Raw genomic sequence first — 20,239 nt, 5'->3', positions numbered from 1 at the left:
TTTGGGTGAGTGTGGACTTTAAATTAAACAGATTAGCACATTGATGACAATTCAATATGACAGTTTTCCCATATGGAGTCTTGAGTTCTCTATCAGGTCACACTCTGTGTAAACTATAGACACTCCATTTGGCACATGTATTACCATTGGAATTTATGTACTGAAGTTTGTATATTGTGTGGATTCAACTCGAGTTTGGTAGTGACACAAGCGCACATTCGATAGTCACTGTATGTTATCCCGCATACCGTATACACATACATGTATGCATACAAGGGCAGTTTGTTGGTATGCTTGCATTACACTGCAGACATGTACATGTACATAAACAGTGCTATTATGTCACTATCAAACTTGAGGTGAAACAAAGTGTGGTTATCAATATCAACATGTTATCTTACCAATATTGATGAACTTGGATTCTGTCTCAGTTCTTCCAGGTGAGGGCTTTCTATCAGGAAAGCCCTAGAGGTAGCCTCAAGACCCTCATCATGAAGGTAACCTGTGGCATAAATGACAAGTGTGATCATTGTTAGAACCAAAATTCTGGATGCATAATTGACTATTTCCACTAAAAATAATGTTGAAAATGATAACTTTCAGACTAGCTATATTTACAGTTTTAGGGTTATTTTCAGGAGTATGTAGAGTTCAAACATGATATATATATCCATTGGCTTCTAATCTATCAGATTTTGCATCTGAATTTGTTGCAGGATTAAGATAGAAATTAATAACTGAACGCTTAAAGGTGGGTTTCATTAGTCTGGCAAAATTGCTATTGAAAGAGAGGACACTGGTGTGCACTCCAGAGTACCATCATATTGGCTTAAATACCTTTCATGTACATATAGCCTATTAAATGGTGGGTTTCTACCTCATATTGACACCAATCACCCTAACATTCTTATTGCAAATTTTGAGTTACATTGCTCCAATAGTTTGGATTCTAGCAGCAAAAATGTGTCAGCACAGCACCGTACTGCCCACAGAACAGTAATGTCAGGCCTAACATTTCACTTTAGTATGAGAAAAATATGAGCTTTCAACTTACTAAAATCAGTATTTTGATGAGGTAATGTGGGAGATAAGATTGTCTATCGAGATCAACCACCTTTACTGGTACTTTGAACCACTTTTTCAAATTTAACAACAAACCCAAAATTATAGATCATTCATTTACCTACCTAAAACTAGTCTTGCTATGTCCGATGGAAGCATATTCCTTTATTCACATGCTACATCAATTAGAACAGCAAAAGATCAACTTCCAAGTTGCTGCAAAGTAAAGACAAACAGTTTTTCAATCTGATTTCAGGATGGTATTGGTAATGAGAAAAATATAATCTATTAAATAATACCAAAAACTCATCAACAATGAGAAAATCGGAGGGGGGGGGGGTGATGTTGCTGTCGATCGGGTTACGGACCTTTAAGCAACTTTAGTAGATGGGTAAAATGACTGATGGATCATCAGGGTGTCATCGTCCCATCAGCAGAATTAAATAACTCTGATGATTTTTAGTGCTGTGGTCGACATGCCTTATGTCGACATTAATGTCGACGTCGGCACGTATCCCGACATGTCGACATCAAAAAAAAATTCTAAAAAAAAAAAAAAAAAAAAAAAAAAAAAATTTTTTTAAATTTTCAAAAAAATTTTTGGCCAGAAAAGCAAGTTATAGGCCCAAAATTACTTGTTATTCAAGGTTGGAAACCAGAGAAATACTGCTACTAAAAAAAAAAAATGCCAAATTTTTTTTACAAAGTTGGATAAATTTGTATATTTTGATTACCTTTGCTTCTATTGAACAGTCAGGGACACATTGAATTAGTATGCATTGCTAGCTGTTCAATAGAAGCAAAAGTAATTAAAATATACAACTGTATCCAACTTTGTAAAAAAAAATTGGCATTTTTTTTTTTTTTTTTTTGATTAGCAGCATTTCTCTGGTTTCCAACCTTGAATAACAAGTCATTTTGGGCCTATAACTTGCTTTTTAAAAAAAAAAATTTTTTGTATGTCGAATACTGTCGACGTCGGTATACGAATTAATCGACATGTCGACATTAAAAAACGGTGCCGACCACAGCACTAATGATTTTGTGCACCGAACCTGGCATCCTTCACAAAAAGGATGACAATTATTATTGGAGTCTGAGCTCTGAATCGGGTGATTGCTGCATAGAGCAAGCAGCAGGCAAGTGGCTGAATCTGGCAACATAATATCTCAAAAAGTAAATACAATAGGCAATGAGAGGCAAACCTTAGTTAACACATTTGCTAGTCAGCCAAATTCGCCTACATGTAGAGCGGGTCCAAACACAATACATATTTAGATTAGAAATTTAAAAGAACAGATTGGACAGGCTGGTCAAGGAAACCTACATAAATATGTTTTCTATACTTCACTTGAACCAAATATATGATTTTTTATGGTGATAAGACAATCGCACATGGAATTGTAGAGGGATTTTGATAGCAGTTCCATTAAAAAAAGCTGCTATCATCATGAGACTAATGTCTAGAAACCAGGGTTCCCGTTAAAGTTTTAAAAATGTGCGTTTTTTTACGCAAGTTTGCTGACGAGGTTGCAAAAACTTGCGTCGCCGTCCAGACAGATTTTTGTGCGTCCATCTGAAATTCACGATTATGACGATACACACGTACCCCGGGTCTACACCTCACCAAATGTTGATTGTTAAAAATAAATAAAAATGCATTTTCGCCGTGATATTCCATCTCCATTCGCTATGATAATTTTTCTCATTTCTGTGTCAGTTTTGGTCCGAAACATGGTCAAAAACAGGTGCAAAAACATGAGCAAAGTCTGTCAATCTTGAGCAAATTTTCGTTCGTAATTTTACTTCCGCATTTCTTTTTTTAAATTAACATGTTGTTGATGCTACAAAGCTAAAACACGCGCTGCCACAAATAATACGAAAAAGGGTTATCATTTGGATTTTGTCTTTAAAATTGCTTTTATTCATCGTAACAATAATACTAATAAAGGAAACCTAGATTATTTATGAGAAAATATACATGAAATATTAAAAATTGAATATTGTCGGGTTGTGATAAATAATTAAATAAACATTAACCGCACGTTAGCGGCACATGTTGAATCCAGCATGCTTGCTTGTAAACAAATCAATATATATGGGACTTCCCCAGGCCATCAAGCAGCGATCGTTCGGAAAGCATGCAAAAAGTGCACGATTTCCTGACGTTGCATTTACAAATATTGCAGAATTTACTTCAATTCTTAGCAGGTGGGCTTTTATTATCTTAAAAATATAAAAGAATAAAAATTTCTTATTTTTATCATCAATTAACGATAAAATTTCGAAGTTTTGTCTGCGTCCACATGCATGTGAGATGGACCCAAAATACTGGATTAGCCATGTGAACTTGCGTCCAAATTTGTAAAATACGCGTCTGGACGCAATGACGCACACTAACGGGAAGCCTGCTAGAAACACCACCAAAATGCTGTTTTGGGGAATTTTGCTAGCAGAATCTTTTTGATGAAAGTCAATCTTTGACAAGATGTAACTTTGCTACGGAAAGTGCTATTTCGTGACAAAAAGGTTTTCAGTTTTGGCTTTCTTTACTCACGGGCTAATTTTATATGTAACATGATTAGTGCCGTACTATTAGTAGGGATGCCCACTCTCAATACAGTTTCCACTAGAACGATTTTTCATTTACTGTGTGCGTGCACTCACACACGTATTGTCTATGGAGAAACTGATCGATACAAGAAATCCCAGGCATGTTAAATGGCGTACATACTTGTTTTGATCCAAATGTAGGCCTATATCAGGGTGTTTCAAGAAATTCCTGATTCCACTAGAAAACATTCACCAAACTTTTTCCTGTTTGGTCAGTAAATAGAGAGGACCTTCCTGCATGAAGAGATCAACTTTTTTAATGAAAAATTTAATGAGATGAGAACTACAACAGGTTGAAGTGACACCATTCCGTGCATCAGGTGTTCAAACGCAATTATCTCCGAATTTGGAGTGAATCAGACAAGCAAACTTACATACTCATAAAATTTAACTATTTATGAAGACAAAATGTGTAGGATGTTAAGAAATTTAAGAATGTTTAAGCCTACATGCCCATCTCAAATCATGCACTTCCCGTGCACTTCTCACTACCATGTCCATTTCATAGGGAGTATAAAACCGGGGACCATCATGGCTTCCATGCACACAGTGTATTGCTCAATGTAGTAAAGATAACCTTTGAGTTGGAGCAAATTTCTCAAAATTGGTAGTGATTAATGTTACCAAACTTATGCCATGATGAAATATAATAATTTTTGAAGATAAAATGTGCTGACCTTAAAAGATTGAACAATGTTTAAGACTACCGCTTTTCATTTGAAATAATGCACTTATTGTTCATCTCCTCTATGGAGATATTGTCCATGGCGGCCATCTATGATCATGCTTGAGGTTTCAACAAACAAACCATGGGTTTTGAGGTCTTATAGTTTTTGTTGTATGTCAACAAAATCGATTACATTTTCAGGATGATCTTATTTTCATGTTGTTATAAGCAAATATAATGTTCCAGATAAGATAGTTAATAAATACATTAAGAAAAAGTACCTTAAAGTTGCACTTTCTGTTAGTATTCCTTTTGGACTTTAACTTTTTAACATGTTCTAGCAGCCCTATATAAAACCGTGACACTCGAAAGGTCATATCTCTGGAATGAAACGTCCGATTAAGATTATTTAAACGCCAAAATGTTTCTTTCATCAATTCCCATCCAATAAGTTAGGTCTGAATCAATTTAAAAGTACTTCAATTTTTAGTGGACATGCCTACTATTAGGCCCTTTGCACTTGATTATTAGTTTCCTGTTGAAGATTTTCAAAAAGGGACAAGGTGACTTTTAATTATTAATTATCTTTTATTTTCTTTATTTAGTTTGAACTATTACAAGCAACTAGAGCGGGCATTTAATTATTTCACAACAATATTTGATTATAAATAAGTGAAGGTGGAGTGTACTCTTTGTTCATTCATCATTAGGCCAATTCCATGCCAAAAGTGCCTTTTGTAACGTCCGTAACAAAAAATTTTGGAACATTATTGCTCAAAACAGGAGCATTTATTTCAAATTTGCTAATGATGCCTCCATAGATTGATGTCAGACCTACTTCAAGATATTAAAGAAAAAAATCTGAGGAAGCACCTTGACAGTTTTTTTCCATTATGAAAAACGTTACGGAATACGGACGTTACATTTGAGATAAAATGTAACGTCCGTTAAAACACTAAATTAACAGTGTACTAGTGTAGGACGATACAGGAGTATTAATTTCAAACTTGCTTTTCATGTTTACATAGAATGGAGTCAGGGCTTACTCAATATAGTAAACAGAAAAAAATAAAACACAGAACTGAATGGAGATTTAAGCAATAAGCATATGTACCATCTGTCAAAATGGCAGGCACTTTCGCGTAACGTCCGTAACGCTCGTTTCTAATTTCTGTAGCTAATTAACTAAGAAAGCCAAAACAAAATTGCTTCATTTATATTGAACATTAGAGTGTGTACTAGTAGCATACAAAGAAATAAAGTGTTATCCTAACAGCAAACATGTGTGCTATTCACTCAAAAGTTGCAAGTTGCATGTACATGTATCTGTAACGTCCGTAACGGTGGAATTGGCCATTAGGCCTATTGTTGATATTATTTAAAGTCAGAAAATGGCAAGTAGAAGTAGTTGAAAGTTATTTTCAAGGAGAAAATTAGAAATAAAAATAAAATAATTAATTATTTTGAAATTTTCAATTTTGGACGCGGGCGGTAAACAGGAAACTAATCAAGTGCGAAGGGCCTTACGCTCCCGGATTATGCCGACTTTCGTATTTTCGACCTCATCGTTTGTTTACAAACAGAGAGGTAGACAAAAGGCCTGTCAAAACTGTTCCGCTTGTCCAAATACTCAAGTATCAAAACAAAAGGATGGTGATGGTCCACTAGAGTGATTCACGCAACATGAATAGGGGATTAAAAAACTGTGAAGTAGGACCAATGGACCATGTGCTTCTTTTGTCCAATTTGCCATCAAGATTTCGAATGGAAACAGTTCAGACCCAGAACACGATCATGTCAGAAATTAATATTTTGTTCTGGGTCTGATTATTCGGACTATAGAATAAAATGATGCAGACTCAGTTTGATGGCAAATTTGAATTCACCTATACCTATAAATTTAGGATAAAATACAGTGTGAAGTTTTTACTTTCCCGTTTTAGATTGATGAATTAGCAACAAAATTAGACTATTTCTACTTCAGTTTAAATTCTAAGCTAGCCTAGTTGAGATCTGGGACAAAACGTCATGAACTTATGAAGCTGAAACTTGTGAAAGTGAAATGGAAAAAAATTATTTAAAATGCCACCACCTTTTCCTATACCCCAATTCATGACACGCATGACCAAACATGAAACATCAGTTTTACATGCGCGACAGACCATATCACTGAGTAAGCTTACAAAATGCAAATTTTCATTTTTACAAGTAAAACTATTGGTGCCAAATTCAGCAACCTTTACATTGTTTATCATCATTATCGTTCAATATCGAACACAATCACACTTGATTTTAAACACTACTATAACAACAATTACCTCGATATTTAGAATTTTAGTCATCGGAACTTCTGTCAATACTATCAGTTTCTGATTGAAGCTTAAATTCCTTTTCAAATTTGACTAATTCAAAGTTAAAGTTTGCTTGACAACTCCAAAAAACTTATATGAACCCGCGCCATTTGCAATTTTGGGGTCATTGAACTTTCAAGGTCACCAAATAAAAAAACACATTTTGTGCTTGTAAATAATATTTTAAACTACTTAAATGTCAAAAAGGAAACAATAAAAAACTTTTTTATTTCATAGAATATAGTAATGTGCTTAAAGTATGTATCTTATCTTTCAAATCTAAAATCAAATGGAGCAAATAAATAAATACTTTGACCAAGCTTGAGAATTTTCAAGATGGCTGCGCCCATGGTAAGAATTTTGTAATCAAACAACTCATGAACTTCGTATGTTTTTTGGAAGTATTTGGCCTGGATGAAACAAGAATTTCATACTTTTGAATGTGTTATTGATTTCTTAGTCTTCTTGAGATATGGTTTGAGATTTTGTAAACTTTGTTTCCCAGGCCGGCTGTCAACTCTCACGCATTGGTACATAGCCGCTTTCGCCAAACGTTTGACAAACATTTAGCGATCAAAACGTTTGCCAAACGTTTGCCAAACGTTTGTGCTCGGCAATTGTTTGACAAACGTTCGGCGAAAACGGCTGTGTATAGGCATGTTCACAAAATTTTCAAGTAGGATATTTCACATGGAAATTATTTTGTTTGAAAAGGTGATTATTTAACTTAAAAAATGAGGGGTCAACCATGTCTGTAGGTCAAAAACTAGCGAAGTTATGAGCAAATGTCTGTTTTTAAAAAACTGCACTTTTCTGCGTCCATCATTGACAATGCCTTACAACAGACAGGGTCTAATTCTGCATAAAACCGGGCAGCCTTATTTCTATAGATCTGCTGCGCATTCAAATTGCATTGTATTGCATCGTAATTTCATTTGTGTCTATGCTAATTATGTTTACACAACATGAACTCACATGTTTTCAAGCAAATTCGCCGATAATAGGTGATCAAAAGCGATCGGAATGTTACAAAAGTACAGATCGCATTCAGCTTACTTCATATGAGATGATCTTTGGAAAAATACGGCATAATTTGTCTTGGTGTTTGCGGAATGCCATGCAGTAAAAATATTAATACGTTGCGGCAATTCATGATTGACAACTAACAATCGGCGTGTCCTTCGTATCCTCCACTGTCAATTTCTTATCCACTCACTAATCCTCACAATTCAATCCACGCCATTGACTGTGAGCTTCTGTGGTCGCAACTTTTTGGATTGAATGTCGCCCTCTATAATAAGCAATGTGGACATGTCTAGCATTGGGACACTTTCTCACGGTCTCACGCCAAGGTAGTATAATCTCACGCCTAGGTAGTAAATCTCACGCAAAAAGCTGGAAAATGAGTAAAATCTCACGCATAGTCATGAATAATTTGTTGCTCCTACCCCCACCCCCCCAAATGAGTGTGTCAAACATGTATGCGATATTTCTCCACGCCTAGTAACCCTGTCAATCCGTCAATATCACCTTGGATACAGGGCTTCACCTCCCGCTGTGGTAAGGGATGCATGGGCAGTCATAGGTCTAGGTGGTATGTCTATGGTCAGTGTGACGTCATCACCGCAACATGAGTTCAGGGTGCCCAACTTTTTAACATGGTACCGCGTTCATGGCCCTGTGGTGAGGAAGGAACAACTAGGGCCATGATGTTTCGGGCTAATTTCAGCTAGAGCGCCTGGTAGAGCAACCGGGATGTAATACAATGCAATTGGCTCATGTCTGGTTTCAGGGTCAGAATTTCACAGTGCGAGAATCAATCTTGATTCTTGCAGAATAAATTTGCGGGAATCATTTGATTCTCGCAAATCAACTTTCTGTGTAACTACTAAGCGTTTATGGAATCAACTTTGATTCACGCAAATCTGTTTACGAGAATCTTTGCGAGAATCGATTCTCTGATTCATGCCGAAATTCTGACCTTGCATTTTAAATCATTTCGGTGACTGTGGCCTGGACTTTGGATGTGCAGAAGTATGGATTCATGGATCATATTAAACAGTCAATAAAAACATAGTCTAATGCGGTTTCATACTTTCCTGCCGCTTGCCACTCTAGTGACGATTTTACTTCACTGCGCAGTCGACGCACTGGCACCTTAGTTGTGCCGGTAACCAGCGCAGCGTTAGGGGCAGGCATAAGAATTTCAAATTAATTCTATTAAAAAAAAAAAAAAAAAAAAAAAGCGCAGTGATTTATAGTGCGCTACGCACAGGCACACGCCTAGACGTTGATCCACAAGCCTCAGCACACTTTACAGGTTGTCGCTGACCACTACGGCCCCACATCATTCCATAAACCATTAAACAACCATTCAGGGACTTTGCTGCTTCAAGAGCGCACACCCTAGACATTCCACAAATAACCATCGCAACCAGGATCAGCTCCCGAGTTTAAATGACGGGTTACAAAGCGAGACAATTAGCAGTAAGTTCCTTGTCCAGGGAATTTCAAGCTAACTCAATTTTTCACGAGAGCAAACTAGGCACCGTAAGGATTCGAACCCGCAACCTCTCGCACTATAGTCGAACGCCTTATCGATTGAGCTAACTTGACTGCTATTAACCTGAATTGCTTGTTTATAATTGGAAGAGAAACTTCTCAGAATCAATTTGACACCAAAACCAATCTGCTACTGTATAGACAAATTTCGTAATTGACAATTCATCGCCATTGGCAGCGTTTGGCTCTGCTAACTCCAATTTAGCGGAGTAGAAAACTGAAAGCGAGGCCAAAGATTACATGATACTCCCAATTATGCAACGTTAATTTCCTAAGTTATAAGGACTATCTAGCTGATGAGACTTGGTACATATGCATGAATTTTTCCAATGCAATTTTGTTCAGTGAAATTGTTTAGTAAATTCACTGGGCATTTATCGATTTTCTCTGACCACCAGGGGTCACATTTAAGGAGTTTGCGCGTCTAGGGACTCCTTATTTTTTGATTTTGCCCATTTTGGACTCCTTAAATCTCAAGTTGAAAGTGTCCAAAGGGTCCAATAAAAATTGTATGGATTCCTTAATTTGACAATGCACAGAGGCATAAATCATCAATTAAAAATAAAAAGATCAGTAAATCTTTTGAATCACCATAGGTCAACAACACTAATAATTTTACTACAATATTTGACAAGTTCTGAAGTTTAGAATTTCGGACAGATGGCCTCCTTAATTTCTCATCGGACCCCTTAAATGTTGGTTTTGCAGGTACCAAAGGGTCCAGAAAAATGAAATTGGACCCCTTGATTTTTTGTGCTCGCGCTACCCCTGCTGAACACACAAAGCAATGCAAACAACATTTCTATAATCAGGGGATGTGACACTCCCAATACACAATGTTTGTCGGCAAAAATTTACTGTTGTCATCAAAATCATGTGATTCGTTGGCAAATGTAGTGAAAGTCTTACAATTTTGTGATTACAATGGTAAGAAAACATGAAAAATTGCATGTTTTTTAACCATTTTCCCTCAAATTGCAAAAATATTAAAATTTGACTCATGCCAGTTAGGACTAACTAAAGGATTAGGATTTAGCTATGTTTCATTTGGCAAAACAGGATAATATTTTTTTAATCCCAAAAAATTAATTCTGTATTTTTCTGGAATGGGGAGTAGAGAGAGATAGTAAGAAATTGTACCATTAAAATCATTATGTAACACAGCATGTTTTTAATAATATTTTACAGGGCAGATAAATAGCTGAGGCAATGTAGGTAAATGTCCTGACATCTCATGTGAGACATGGCTATGATGAGTCGCCCTCCTGTAGCCTTCAGGTCACCTGGGAGACATGGCTATTCTGTTCAGTTCTCACCATACATGCCACAGAGGCTGGGTTTAGCTGCTGGACAAAACTTTGGCATTGCTGGTAAGTAGACTATATGGGTAGCCAATTGAATAAGGTGATAGACTTGTGTGTTGTGACCACAGAATTAGAGAAGGAGATCCGGGACTCCCTATACCGCCACATACAATCGCGCTGTCAGCTATGGGGAGAAAATTGGGGGTATTCGGGTCCTTGCAGACGGTGCACGAAGATGAACAAAAAAAATTCTACATCTCATCTGAAGCATCTTGGTACTTGCGTGCAGGTAGCATTAAGTGCGTCTCTCAAATGCACCCTTCATCCATGTCGCGCTTGCATGACAACCGAAGGAAACCGAATACCCCGAATTGCCCCATGTCTGTATCAAGATGGTAGTCAAGTCCTGATTCTCTTTCTTAAATTTGGTTGTGACACTGATGTTGCAGCAGTTATTGTTTGAGTTCTAGAAGAATGATATTATGAAAAATTGAGCTTCAATCATGACAAAGAATCGTTGCCACACCAACATCATTGTATCCATTCGATACTTGCATCATGGTTCCGCCCTTAGGCCAAAAAAAAAAAAGGTTTGTTTGTCCATAGAGGCTTATGAAACAGTTGGGTCGGTAGGTCGGATTTTTTTAAAAATTTTTATTTTACAGATATTGCACTTGAAACTGACAATTTGAAGACTGGTAAATAAGTCAAAACACACAGCACTTTACTGGTTTAACTCTTGAGATGGTTCTGCATGTTATACTGTTCATTTTCTTTACATTTTCTTTCTTTAAATTTATACTAACCACTGTTTTACTAGCACAATCAACGTAAATTAAAAAAAAAAAGACACGGTCGGGACCAGGGTACACGGTCGGTCGGACGTGGACAAACAAACATTTTTTTGGGCCTTATGCACTATGTGCAGGGAGAGCCGTAATATCTTTCAACTGCCTGCATCCTCTCCTACCCAACACCCTATCATTCAATGTCGGGAAAAAAGTTGAAAATACTGACGGCATTATCCACATCAAAATCATTAAAGAGGGGGGAACAATAATGGGAAAAAGGTTTGGGTGTGGCAACATTTTTAAAACACTTATGTAGTTGAAAATACTGACAGCATTCGGGACGGCATTAGCCACATCAAAATCATTAAATGGGGAAGGGGAAACAATATCGGGAAAAAGTTTGGGTGTGGCAACATTTTGTTCCAGGATGTAGCTTGTGATTCTCTTGGAAAAAGAACTAACTTTTAAATATTCCTGTAGGCATGTATGTAATTATAAATATTCATATCATATTTAAATTCATCTGGGTAATAAATCTGTTGTATTTTACTTTATCTTGTGCAATCTTTCAGGTAGTGGGACTTTATTCATCATTGATATTACACCAGCTGGAGCAGTACTTTTGAATCAGTAAGTATTCCATGTTGGAATGAGTATATTTTGAAGAGCTGTCTGTAGTGTTTAACACTGTCGATTATTCAACATTGAATTGCAGTAGCAGATCCAGAAGGCACAGCTCCAGGGGCACCAACTCCTAAGAAATTGATCAAAATCATGCAAAATCAGCCCATTTTAGCCAATTGCGGTCTCTGCGCCCAATTGACCATCCCGGATCTGCCCTTGAGTTGTGATCAAATGAATAGACTACTAAACAGTGGCATACTGGGCAAAATTTCAAAGTCATCTGATAGTCTGACTTTTCTACCATACTTCCAATTGACTATACTGAGACAAATGTCATGTAATTTTTTTTTTACACTCATTTGATCATAAGGTGAATTTTGAATATGGGACAAAAGAAATATCTTTGCTTGATTTTGTTCGGATAGTTCAAGCCACTATTCGCTTAAATAAATGATTAAATTGTAAAATGGCTAAGGCACCAACAAAAAGCCCCTGTTCTACAGGCCCGACCGACCAAAATTTTGCATTTTGGGGATTAAAAAACTTTTTAGCTGATATACATGAAATTAAAAACAGCTGTTTTATGGCTAAAGTGGATTGATTTTGACTGAAATTGTGAGATTTTCAAGCTTTTGGCCTGTAAAACTGATTTGTTTCTTTGCCTAAATGGTGAAATAGTTTCAAATGAGACTATAAGCCTTTTTGAAGTATGGCGGGCACAAAAGGAGAGGGCATACTTTGGTTTGGGTAATCTTTTGTATGCTTCTCAGTTGACATAAAATTACCCAAATCAAAGTACGCCCTCTCCTTCCATGCCCGCCATACTTCAAAAAGGCTTATTGTGAATCTGTCACCAAATTATGGCTCGTTTTGCCACTGGTAGGTTTCCATCCATATATTTATGAAAATATTTGGACGATTTATGCATTTTATGAATCCTTCTTCCCTTGAACAATGTTGAGCGCCACATGGAGTGGAAGGCAAATGATTGCACTCTACATCTCATATGCTTTACTGGTGACAGAGAGCACAGAGTTTATATTGTCTGCATGCATACATACATCACTTGGGTCATGTTCCATTTGCCATACCAAACATGCAATTGACTTCAGTGTGTGTCTTACATTCCTGTCAATCAAATTATGCATGGCCCATGATTTGATGGTATAGTGTAAGTAGGGCAGTGCCTACCCTAGATACAGATGCACTATCATGGTAACCAATCACAGACCAGAGGAGGCTTAAAGGCATTCCTACAATGCACTATGATTGAGGAAATTTGATCAATATAACCTAATTTTAAAGGCAAAGTCCCCATTGCCACACACACAAAATGGTAATTTTCAAACTGCAGCCAACAAGCTAATAGTTGAGACTTAGGAATGATATTTGATTTTCTTACAGGAAACATTCATATTGTCCCACTGCATTAATTTTATTCATAAGTCTCGATGTTTTGAATGTTAAATAATAGGATGAAAACACCAGATATTTACACACAATCCCAATGCAAGGTATGTTCAACTGGTCCACATGTGTACAAAAGCCAGACATACAAGGTCAGAAACCCCATTGGGTTGTGGGAATGTCTTTAAACATCCTCTGATCACAGACCGTCAGTGTCTTGGCTAGCCACCCTTTTGCATGCCCATCATTTTAGATGGGGAGGAGTTTGCTCCTGGGACGTGCAAAATTAATGCCTTTGACAAATGCTACATTATAATTGTAGGTGTTGAGAAAGGCTCTTTAGTAGACCAGATTTGCAAAACAAAACAGTGTTGTAATACATATTTAAAATCCTTTTCCCCTGAATGGGCTGTATTTGTCCGGTAAACGTTTTAAAGTGTCAAATTAGGACAGGCAATTTTATTCAAATGATGGGCAAACCTCAATTTCTAGGTAAGACCCTGCGGATCGTGCTGAATTTGATTGACAGGGACTCAGACATGAACTAGTGTATATTTTGATTTCTATAGTTTCACTGTTGTTATAATGATACTACATTTCTGTTGCAGTTATGACTGGAGTGATGGATTATTTGACTTGGCTTGGGCTGAAAACAATGAAAACCTTGTTGTGACTGGGGGCGGAGATGGTGCAATGCAATTGTGGGATATAACACAACCAAAAGTAAGTTTGATGATTGTGGGAAAAGACAGGCCTAACAAATCAAATGAACAATAATTCCAATCTGAAACTTTGGCCTTTTGTGAAAAATTTTTAAAATGTTATCAATTATTGTCTGTTAAGATATCAGTCAAGAGAAGATGAAAAATAAAATGAATTGGAAATGAAATGTACCATTGGTTTATATATTTGCATCTAGTGCAAAGGTTTTTCAGTTCAAAATTTCTTTACTCATGTTAGTTGTGTACTCATCATAAATTTCTTGCCTTTTTTTTATATTAATTTCAGGGTCCTATAAAATCACTACGAGAACATACCAAAGAGGTAAGTATTTTTATCACTCTTATATGTGGATGTCAAGAGCATTCTGAATGATATTTCATATTACTGTGGATTAGCCGCTTGCTTAGCTGATTAAATGTGCTGCTTGGATGTGATGTTATGATGAGACTAGGCTTTATTCTGTATTTAAAAAAGAACATTTTCCACTCCCCAACCCTCTTTATATTGTTGTGATTTGTATAGAATGCTGAGTAACAGTTTATTATATCCTTCATTAATAGATTCTTGTTCATTGAATGGTTAAAAGTGTGTCATGTGATCAAAAGTAAACACACTATTCTGTGAGGATGTGCATAAAATACTAAACACATCACAAGAAATAAGTCCCCCTCTGAAAATGTTGTCATAATAATAACAGCACTTAATATAGTGCAAAGATACATAATATATACAAAAACATATAATACCTGAAAAAAGGCTTAAAAGCAGCAACAATCAGTACAAGTGAGTTTTTAGGTTACTCTTGAAACTATCTACAGTGGGGGAAACTCTGATGTTTAAAGGGATGTTGTTCCACAGTTCGGGTCCCTGTACACTGAAAGACCTATCACCAATTAATCTGTTGCTCCTGGGGACAACTAGACGAGTTGCGTCCAACGCCGAGCGTAAAACCCTCTCTGGTTGGGATATAGATCGTCAAACAATCAGACAGGTAGATTGGTGACAGATCATTCAGTGACTTGTAGATGAATAAGAGGATTTTGAACTTGATGCGTTTTTCGATGGGTAGCCAGTGGAGGGAGTTAAGAAGCTTGGATGACGAGTGGCGGCGAGGGACTTGGAATACAATGCGAGCAGCTCTGTTCTGTAAGCGCTGGAGACGAGCAATATCGGTAGACCTGCAACCAGATAGAAGAGCATTAGCGTAGTCTAATTTGGAGAGAACAAGTGCTTGCATTGCTACCAGTATCTTGATCGATATAACGACGAATTCTGGATATATTCCAGAGGAAGAAGGAGGTTATGTGAGATGACATGTTCATTGCTGAATCTAAAGGTTACGCCCAGATTTTTGATTGTAGCTGAAGGTGTTATTACAGTACTACCAATGCTAATTGTAGTGTTGAGAAGGCGATGCATGTTATTTGCGAATGCAGCTATGAAAAAATCAGTTTTGGAATCATTGAGTTTGAGTTTGTTTTGTGTCATCCAGCAACATATTTCTTCCACACAGGATGACAGCTTGAACAGAGCACTAGCTGCTTCACCTGGAATACTGGGATTGAATATGAAATACAATTGAATATCATCTGCGTAGAGATGATATCTAATACCGTGATTTCGGATTATTGAGGAGACAGGTTGAGCATACATAGTAAATGCTTTTGGACCAATGACCGATCCTTGAGGAACACCATAATTCAGAACATAAACATCAGATATTGAACCATGTATACTGACATGAAATGTGTGACCGGTCATATATGATTTGAACCAATTAAGAGCTGCGCCTTTGATACCAAAGTCAAGTTCAAAACGATCAAAAAGAATGTTATGATCAATGGTATCAAAGGCAGCAGATAAGTCAAGCATGATCAAGAAGGCTGCATGGTTATTGTCAAGAGCCCGATCAATGTCATTTTTTACCTGCAATAATGCGGTCTCAATACTGTGTTTGTTTTTGTACGCTGACTGGAGAGTTTCATCAAGATTATTCTCTTCCAAGTGCTTGCTAACCTGCTTAATCACAGCCTTCTCGATAACCTTGCCAATGAAATTGATACTGGAAACAGGCCTATAATTTTGGAGGTCGTTTCAGTCAAGGGTGACTTTCTTGATGATGGGAGTCACCACAGCTTGCTTGAGATTATGTGGGAAAATACCAGTAGTCAGAGAATTGTTTACAATACAAGTTATATGAGAAATAACAATATCAATATACATGTACTCTCTTACCATCCAAGTTGGCATATAATCAAGGGAGCAAGATTTGTTTGCACAACTCATGATTATATCACGAACCTCGGTTTCATCATAACATTGTAAAGTAACATTTTGTACCAATAAAACTTATTTAGAAATAATTATAAGATTGTTTACTAAGTGTTGTGTGAAAATAAAAGATGTCCATGGCTTCATGGCTGAATGAACCCAAATTGAAGACAAAAACTGTCCTTTCCAAAAGTCACAAAGTACATTGTAGGCCTATGCTTGTTAACTGCAAGGTGTATTGCGACAAGGAATGTGACTGGCCATCTTACAACTCACTGTGCTGAACTCTGCACCAAGGGCATTTGCATAGCTGAATGATCAAGAATCGATACACATTACAGTAAATGTTCACTTGGTGAGGATTTAAAACTGCAACCACATGGGTTTTTTCATTAGTAACAAGCCATGAATCAACTTTTGTGACAAGCATAGGCCTACTTTATGACTTTTGAAAAGGGCAGTTTTTGCCTTCAATTTAGGCTCATTCAGCCCTGAAGTCATGTAAATCTTTCATTTTCACACAACACTTAGTAAACAGTCAAATAATTATTAAATTAGTTTTATTGGTACAAAACAAAACCTTACAATGTTATGACGAAATGTTGAGAGGGGGACTTATTTCTTGTGCTGTGTTTATTTATGTCCGTTAGTACCTCCAAGCCGAAAATACTCAGTACTTCTGGATATTTACTTATTACAGATAGCAGCATACCCACATCGGAGTCCTTAAAACATAAAAAATAACATCGAACCTTGACATTGACTGTGAGAATATTTTGTCAGTGCTGACAGATGACAACACAAACATGGCAGAATATTAAGTTGAGCTTGAGTAGCTGCTGCTGAAGAAGATCCACAATTCAGCTGTTTCAATGAATATTTCCTGTATTCAGACCAACACAGAGTCAGATAAAGAGTGACACTGACATGGTCAGGGGTCACCACCTTTTTTAGAAAATAATCCCAGTTCTTGAAAGTCGAACCACTTAATAGTGTTGCATGTGCCATTATTCCTGGGTAATCTCGTAACCTACTTATTAAGCTGGCAACCCCATTATGGTTGGGGATCCATCTTCAATACTTACGTATGTTCATCACTAATGCATATTAATTTGATTCATTTGAATACTCTTTCTGTCAGATATACAGTGTTCACTGGAGCCAAACAAGAGATCAACACCTGATACTAACAGGATCATGGGACAAAACCATCAAACTGGTAAGCTCACAATTTCTGCATGACCCCATAACTTTTTTATCATTTGTTTTTTATACTTGAATGTATTTCATCTGGTACCTGACATAATCTGTACCTAAGCCATCCAAAATCACAAATGGCTACTTACTTAATAGGACAACTTGCCTGATCTTCATATCATATACTACGCTGGTAGCTTCTGCTACGGGATCTTCTGCTACCTGAAGTTTAATAAACAATCCATTCTATACTTTTCTTCCGCAAGGCCCAATTTGTGTGTGTATCATTTTTACTGTCCCAAGTTCCCCACAACAGAGTGACACGAAAGTGTTATTCACATAATTTCTTGGATTTGATCATTGATGTAGTATTTTCAACTTTTTAGTGACATTTTCATTGTAACAAAGTTATTGAGATGTTTATTTGAATGCAATAAAAGAGAGAATACAGTTATAGACTGAATAAATTTCTTTTGCACAAAACCTTGTTTTGACAATTGACGATTTGGCCTATCATGGTCGATAGTCATCTTCAGAATGACGATGGTTGATACTCACATCTGGTTTGCCGGATCCCGACTGTATGTTATATTTCCAGTTAGGAAGGGATTGCAAACATACTTAAAGAAGTGAGCCCCTCATCCCTATTCTCCTGATCCATATATTCTGGTTTTGTGCACAAAAAAAAAGATTCAGTCTGTTTACCTATAAAGCAGATGAATTTATTCAGTAATACTTGTTCATTAACTCTAGTCTGTATAATAAAACTTGTGCATACCTGTATTGTTGTTTTTCAGTGGGATCCTCTTCATTCTCAGTCATTAGCTACCTTTGTTGGTCATCAACACATAGTGTACAGTGCAATATGGTCACCTTATGTACCAGGCTGCTTTGCTTCGGCTTCAGGTAAAGAGATCACACCTCTATCTTACTGAAAAAATAAGGTTAGCGATGTCTTACAACCACCGGAGGCAGAATTTAGGGTTAGGGTTTAGGGTTAGTTTAGGGTTAGTGTTAGGATTAGGGTTAGGGTAAGGGTTAGGGAATGGTTGGGGTTAGGGTTAGGGTTAGGGTTCCGCCTCCGGTGGTTGGAAGACATCGCTTACCAAAAAATAACAGGTGTTTTCATTCACAGACCACACTTGCTTGATCTAAATGGAAAAAAAAGTTCAGAATGAAGGCTGATGTACCCATTTTGTCGTTATAGTTGTGCTCTGTGGATGTTTTTCTCAATATCTAATCATTAAAAGATTTACAATTCTGCAATTTTAGGCACACTCTTTGGTTCAATTCACCAAATAATGTCATAATAAGATTGCTGTAAGATGGGTACTATTTACATATTATGTGACATGATCTGGTCCATGGGGGCCAAAGGCGGCAAATTTGAAATTGAGAGAATGGCAAACATATGGAGTAAAAAAACAATAAAATACATAAGAAAATACACAGCACAAAGCTTCAGAACTTTATAACAAGTATGCTAGACCTTTGGTGTTTTCAGTATCTGATAATAATAATAGTAACGCAATTTTCAAAAATGCCTCCTTTGGCCTCCATGGAGCAGATCGTGTCACATATATGTTTGTTTTCATGTCCCTTTACAGTGTTGATAATGAATTTGCTAATCAGGTATAATGGTTTTCATTGACAATAGGTGACAATACCCTGCGTATCTGGGATATCAAGAGGCCACAGTCAGCAAGGATAGTGATACCAGCTGGCAATGCTGAGATTATTACTTGTGATTGGAATAAATATGATCAGGTATGGCTAGTAGTTATACATCTGGAGTTGATATAAATTTTAATTTTAAGAAGTTACAGCACTTTTACTTAATGTATTTTTTGAGACTTGATATAGGAGAAGTCAAATGGCGCCGTTTTCCCAATTTTGGCGTCAAAAGGCGCCATATGGCGTCAAAAGGCGCCGTTAGCGTCACTTGGAGTCACTGGATCCATTTTGGCGTCACTGGCGCCAACTTGGCGTCACTGGATCCATTTTGGCGTCACTTGCGCCAACTTGGCGTCACTGGATCCATTTTGGCGCCAGTGGCGCCGTTTCGGCATCATGAGATATTTTTGGCGTCATTGGCGCTGATTTGGCATTAGGTTATTCTCCCACATGGTGTTAGTGGCGCTAAAGTGGTGATCTGGTGTCAAACCTGCATCAATGGTCAATTCTAACATTGCAATTAAATTGAATAATGAATATTTTATTATTGTGATATTGTCTTCCATTAATTGGTGAATAGACATGATAAAATTGCATTTTAAAAAAACCCAATTTTATGTGCATTTTGATTTCCTTCCTTAATTTTACCTGCATTAATTTATAAATAGGCCCATTATCAATCCCGCTGCAGAAATTGTTTGTTTGTCCTTTTCCAACCTTACCCTAATTTTGAAAATCTGGAAAAAGTTTTTTACTTTACAAAAGAATACCAACCCTAATTTTGGAAATTCCAAAAGGTTTTTTTTCTGAATTTTTGATAAATTCTGAAAAGTTTTTAAGCAGTTTCTTCACACTTTACACAATTCCCTACTATTGAGTCTAATAAAGAAATTTCAGTTACAAAGTCATCCAGTGGAATGGATTAAAATTCGCTGTACAATTCTTCAAACACTGCTTAATATGCATCTGTGTGAGCATTAAAATCATCAACAA

General features: G+C 36.8%; 2 protein-coding genes across 2 annotated transcripts in view; one reads left to right on the top strand and one right to left on the bottom strand.

Annotated features, from left to right (window-relative positions):
* LOC140157129 (uncharacterized) overlaps positions 1-6,757 on the bottom strand; it is a 45,525-nt gene extending 38,768 nt beyond the window's left edge. Inside the window, exons 1-3 of the mRNA XM_072180207.1 lie at positions 6,661-6,757; positions 1,188-1,278; positions 402-502 (exon numbers count right to left, since the gene is read on the bottom strand). Of these exons, the coding sequence (XP_072036308.1) occupies positions 402-502; positions 1,188-1,221 (135 nt within the window). The 5' untranslated portion in view covers positions 1,222-1,278; positions 6,661-6,757. The remainder of the gene's footprint in view (positions 1-401; positions 503-1,187; positions 1,279-6,660) is intronic.
* A 244-nt stretch (positions 6,758-7,001) lies between these two features.
* Positions 7,002-20,239, top strand: part of LOC140157128 (peroxisomal targeting signal 2 receptor-like) — a 33,923-nt gene continuing 20,685 nt past the window's right edge. The window contains exons 1-8 of the mRNA XM_072180206.1: positions 7,002-7,044; positions 10,444-10,625; positions 11,923-11,980; positions 13,990-14,104; positions 14,390-14,425; positions 17,517-17,594; positions 18,370-18,478; positions 19,230-19,339. Of these exons, the coding sequence (XP_072036307.1) occupies positions 10,499-10,625; positions 11,923-11,980; positions 13,990-14,104; positions 14,390-14,425; positions 17,517-17,594; positions 18,370-18,478; positions 19,230-19,339 (633 nt within the window). The 5' untranslated portion in view covers positions 7,002-7,044; positions 10,444-10,498. The remainder of the gene's footprint in view (positions 7,045-10,443; positions 10,626-11,922; positions 11,981-13,989; positions 14,105-14,389; positions 14,426-17,516; positions 17,595-18,369; positions 18,479-19,229; positions 19,340-20,239) is intronic.

This window comes from Amphiura filiformis, chromosome 7 (genome assembly GCF_039555335.1).
Source record: "Amphiura filiformis chromosome 7, Afil_fr2py, whole genome shotgun sequence".
NCBI classification, from domain to species: Eukaryota; Metazoa; Echinodermata; class Ophiuroidea; order Amphilepidida; family Amphiuridae; genus Amphiura; species Amphiura filiformis.
This window is presented reverse-complemented; position numbering and strand designations above follow the sequence as displayed.